This window comes from Malurus melanocephalus, unplaced genomic scaffold (genome assembly GCF_030028575.1).
Source record: "Malurus melanocephalus ecotype Western Australia unplaced genomic scaffold, MMel_1.1 scaffold_159, whole genome shotgun sequence".
In the NCBI taxonomy this organism is placed as follows: domain Eukaryota; kingdom Metazoa; phylum Chordata; class Aves; order Passeriformes; family Maluridae; genus Malurus; species Malurus melanocephalus.
In genome coordinates this window covers 1544097-1549555 of record NW_026623391.1, presented here as the reverse complement: position 1 = coordinate 1549555, position 5459 = coordinate 1544097, and the positions used below count along the sequence as shown (strand labels likewise).

General features: G+C 49.3%; 1 protein-coding gene across 1 annotated transcript in view; it reads right to left on the bottom strand.

Annotated features, from left to right (window-relative positions):
* Window positions 1–105, bottom strand: part of MRPL39 (mitochondrial ribosomal protein L39) — a 12342-nt gene extending 12237 nt beyond the window's left edge. The window contains exon 1 of the mRNA XM_057371856.1: window positions 35–105. Coding sequence (XP_057227839.1) covers window positions 35–77 — 43 coding nt within the window. The 5' untranslated portion in view covers window positions 78–105. The remainder of the gene's footprint in view (window positions 1–34) is intronic.
* Between the last annotated feature and the right edge of the window lie 5354 nt (window positions 106–5459).

The window sequence follows — 5459 nt, the reverse complement described above, 5'->3', positions numbered from 1 at the left end:
TCCCGGCTCCCTCCCGGCTCTTTCCCGCACTCACGGCTCCCGGCCCTCAGCCCGCGGCAGGCCGACGGTCCCGCCATGTTCCCCCCGCCCCGGTGCCGCCTCCCCGCGCTCCGCCGGAAACACCGCAGCGGCCGTTCGGTTCCGCCGCCCCTCCGCGCGCGGCCGCCGGGCGGCAGAAGCTGTCCGGGCCCCGCTCCCCTCAGCAGCCTCGGCACCAGGCACAGCCACAGAATGTATTCTGCCTTGGGAGGACGCTCAGCGAACATCGGAGAATGTCATTCTGGTGGATGAGAGGCTGGACATGCCCCAGCCGTGTGCGCTGGGAGCCCAGAGCCCCCCGTGTGCTGGGCTCAGCCACAGCCCCGTGGGCAGCAGGGCAGGGAGGGGATTCTGCCCCTCTGCCCCGCTCTGCTCAGACCCCACCTGCAGTGCTGCATCCAGCCCTGGGCTCCCAGCACAGCAAGGACATGGAGCTGCTGCAGCCAGCCCAGAGGCATCAGAGGGATGGAGCCCCTCTGCTATGAGGAAAAGCTGAGAGATCCGGGGCTGTTCAACCTGCAAAAGATAAAGCTTTGGAGTGCCCTAACTGTGGCCTTCCAGCAGCTAAAGAAAACTTTCAGGAAAGAGAGGCAAGACTATTTACCAGAGCTTGTCRTGACAGAACAAGGAAAAATGGCTTCAATAGAAAAAGAGTAGGTTTAGATTAAAAATAAGGAATAAATTCTTCCCTGTGAGGTGGTGAGGCCCTGGCACTGGTTGCCCAGAGRAGCTGTGGCTGCCTCATTCCTAAGAAGTGTTCAAGGCCGGGTCAGATGGGGCTTGAAGCAACCTGGTCTAGTGAAAGGTGTCCCTGTCCATGGCAAGGGGTTAGAATGAGATCATCATTAAGGTCCCTGCCAACCCAAACCATTTTGTTAATCTTTGTATTTGGAGTCCAACTCTTGGCCCTACACAGAACAACCCCAAGAATCCCATTACCATGTGCCATATTTTCTCTTCCCTGTCCAGTTGAGGAGGAGAGTGATAGAGTAGTTTTGGGGGGCACTCAGTATCCAGCCAGSGCCAACCCCTCACACCTTTCAACTGTCCTTCCTCCCCAAAAGATTAAACGCAAGCAGAAACTAGCTGCTGCCCATGTAGGAAAACGGTGATTCACATTGAAACTTACTAAAATTTGTGAAATAACTTAAAAGTTCATTTTGATGCTTTAGCTGATGATGGTCATCATCACAATCCTCAGTTGGCAGTGRTATAACAGTGGCCATCATGAAGCCAATGTCAGACAGTTACTGACACTGAATTAGTGTCATAAAGAGCTAAAGCAAGTAATTAAGCTCAGCATAAAAAAAAAATACATGGAATTTTCCACTGTGGAAACACATCTGTGGAGCAGTGGGACACCTTTGCTTGGTACCTGGCACTGGCTTCCCTGTTCACCTGGGCTCTCATCCAGAAAACCAGATGTGTGAGTATGGTAGCTATTTGTGCACTTCATTACATTATTTGATAGATTAAGAATTTCAGCAAGTCAATCATCCTGCTTTCTCATTTTTAAAATTAGTTAAATACAGGTTACTTAGAATGATGCTGCTAATATTTGTGCAATTACAGCTCAACTACACAATTTCTCCTATTAACTCAAGGATTCATATGCAGCCAATGATCACATGACGAACATTTTGGTTTAAATAGTTAAAAATACATAAGCAAAACAAGGTCAGTAGTGTAGGATATAAAAAGAACACTTTTATTCTACTAGTAGATAAATGCAGAATGTTCCGAGAATGAGAGGCAGAAGCTAATCCTGTTCTGTCACTCTGAGGGAGTACTGAATGACAGAAGTGATAACTGCACACTTTATTATACGTATCTGTCTTTTTWAAACTGGCACTTCCTAATCTCTAAACCTTCTTTTGTACAAATATTTGCAACTTTYTATTCAGCTGAATCCTCATGAAAAAATGATGGTAAGATATCTGCTCCCTCCTTTTACTTGTTTGGTGTGGCTCTGAAAGCATAATGCAGATTAAAAAAAATCTGGGATTTTTAACACACTGAAGACTAGAGGAGGAGAGAAGTCATCTGCCCTTTGGTAACCCTCAGCTAACAGAATGRCAGTGCAAACCAAAATCAGAGAAAATCAAAATCAAAATACATCCAAAGGTGCTGGAAATTTCACCCAGGGTTCATTGAGAGMAGCTTTGTGGACAAAGACTTGGGGGTCACRGTTRATGAAAAACTCAGCAYGAGCCGGCAGTGAGYGCTCATARCTCAGAMAGCCAATTGTGTCCTGGGCTGCATCCAAAGGAGCRTGGGCAGCCCYRTTATTGATCTCTGAATKCCCAAASAAAAACACCTTCCAACTGACAAGTRTTCTGGGAAGGGTTTRACTGAAGTCCAGTGGCTTTTGACAGGTCACATCACTGAGCACATTTTTGGTGCAGAGAAGAGGTGGGTAACACAACTGTCCAACAATAATTGCAACCTAACAGTCTTCATTAAGCCCTTTAACTTTCAGGAAAACTGTGTCTATTATTTTATAATGGTCAGAAAATAAGAGGTTGCCCTCTGAAGCAATAGGAACCCTGTAATTGCTCTTATGCCAAGGTATGTCATCCAACAGGAATGTGTAAGCAATAAACTGTGACCATTTATCACCCTCATGGTCCCAAAGCCAGTTCTGAGCTCACTTACAGATTGCTTCGAAAGTAAAACTCACTTGAAAACTCCTGTGCCTCCCTTTGCCATTCTTGGCTGTTTCTCACTGCTYGTCCTCTAGGTAAACAACTGTAGCAGCAGGCACTGAACACAAAGTCGCTGAAGTGATACAAATTGCAGGATCAGTACTGCTGAAAGATAATGTTTTTTTCACATGTTTCACATTATCTCTTACTSTCTTACCGTGCACAAGCAATGTGAGAGCAGTAATCCATGGCCAGAAGCAGCAACAGCCTTGTAAGACAACACACAGTGTAACTACATCTTAAGAGGTGTATTCTTCATAGCACCATAGAATTATAGAATCATGGAATCATTAAAGTTGGGAAAGCCCTCCAAAAGTCCAATCTTTGACTGAATACCACCACATCCACTAAATCATATCACAAGGTGCCACATCTACTCATTTTCTGAACGTTTCCACCACTTCCCTGTGCAGCCTGTTCCAATGCTTTACAACCCTTTCTGTGAAGATATTTTTCCTAGTATCCAACTTGAACCTTGTCTGGCACAACTTGAGACCATTTCCTCTTGTCCTATCACTTGTTACTTGGGAGTGGAGACCAACCCAGCTACACCCTTCTGTCATGTAGTTGTAGAGAATGGTAAAATCTCCCCTGAGCCTTCACTTTTCCAGACCAAGCAACTCCAGCTCCCTTAGCTGCTCCTCATTAGACTTGTACTCCAGACCCTTCCCCAGCTTCAGCTGCCCTTCTCTGGACATGTTCCAATGCCTCAATGTCCTTCATGAACTAAGGGGCCCAAAATTGAGCACAGGATTTGAGGTGTGGYCTCACCAGYTGTCRTGTTCCAACTGTGGGGAACTGCGAGGAGTTCTTTTWAAATGGATGGTTGAGAAGCAAATGAAGTCAAATGAGACAAACTTTGTATCTGAGATCCGTTTATTGGTAATGAAAACGAGAATAAGTAGTTGCCCAATAACGGGGGCTGGAAAAGACAGCACAGGAGAAAGGAAAATGGAAAATGAATGGGGAGAGAGAGAAAGGAGACAGAGGGAGAAAGCGGGTGTTACCATCAGTAGGACCGGGGAGTGCCGTTGACGTCCACAGGACAGGGGTGAACACGCTGCTGCTGGAAGGAGAGCAGCTCAGGGAGAGGAGTGCAGTTCCCACAGCGATGGGCTGCCGGACACACAGTGAGTGGACACTTGGACAGGTTCAACACCCTGGGTGCAGTCGAGGAGAGGATCATGGCGGCGAGCAAGATCGGAGGCAGGCAGGCGGCTCAGGCAGGACAGGCAGCTCCTTTGAGAAGCTTCTGGAGGCTTCCACCATGTCGAGCAGAGCCAATTGCTGTTGGCTCTAATGATGATGGACATGCCACTGACCAAATCCCCTGGAGGAGGGAGGTCCCCACGCCGGAGCGGGCGGACGCCGAGAAGGGGCTGTGTCCAGCAGGAAAGCCATGGAGAGAGAGGCCTTGCTCCCGAGATGGAACAGCCTGGCCTTGGGCCTGCACCCAGGGGATGAGGGACCCCAGGGTGCAGCAGTTTTGGGACGACTGTCTGCCCGTGGGGGGACTCACGATGCAGCAGATGTGTGTGGACTGCTGCTCGTGAGGGTGGAACCGCGCCGGAGAGGTTCACAGAGAACTGTCTCCCGTGGGAGGGACCCCACGGCAATGCAAGGGAAGGACTCCTCTCCCTCAGCTATCACAGAGGATCCGGTGATGAACTGACCATCCCCACACCCTGAACTGACCAACCCCACACCCTGAACTGACCAACCCTGAACTGACCAACCCCACACCCTGAACTGACCGACCCCACACCCTGAACTGACCAACCCCACACCCTGTTCACCCCCTGCTGCTTTGTACTGTTGGTGGGAAGCGGGGAGGGAGTGGGGAGAAGATCGGTGTCTTTAAGGATTTTATTTCATTACTCATTCTCCTCCTCTGACTTTGTTAGCAATAAATTCACTTCATAACTTAAGTAGAGCCTGTTTTGTCCATCAAGCATTTCCTCCCTGCTCCTATCTCAACTCATGAGCCCTTTTGTTAATTTCTTTTTCCCTTCACTCTTCTCTGCCCAGTGGTGGAGGGGGAGAGCAAGTGAGCAGGTGTTGTGGGTGCCTGGCTTTTAGCCAGCATTCTAAATGGACACCAGCCTTCTTACGCTCTCCATTGGTGAAGACCTTCCACCTTCTGATAGGAGAAGCGTCTTTGGGGGTGCAGTGTCTCCATCTGACTGCGTGTGCCATGTGAGGTGTTGCCAGGCAAAATCCCCCCAGAGACAAGGCTTCACCCATCTCCTGGTTGCCTTCCGCAAGCTGCACGTGTGCACCCCTTCCCCCACCTGCCTCTGACAACCAGTGTTGAGGCAAACCAAGATTAAAATGGCTCCTCACACCAGTGCTGAGTGCAGGATATGGTCACTGCCCTGGTCCTGCTGGCCACACTATTTTTGACACAAGCCAGGTGCCATTTGCCTTCTTGGCCACCTGGGCATGTGCTGATTCATGTTCAGTTGCTCTAACCAGCATCCCCAGGTCTTTTTCCAGTTTTCCAGCCACTCTGCCCCAGCCTGTAGCACTGCCGGGGGTTATCATGACATAAGGGCAGGACCCAGTACTTGGTCTTGTTGAACTTCAGACCACTGGCCTCAGCCCATTGATCTAGCCTGTCCTGATTTCTCTGTAGAGCCTTCCTACCCTCTAGCAGATCGACATTCCCATCCAACTTGGTGTTATCTGCAACTGACTGGGGATGCACGCGATCCT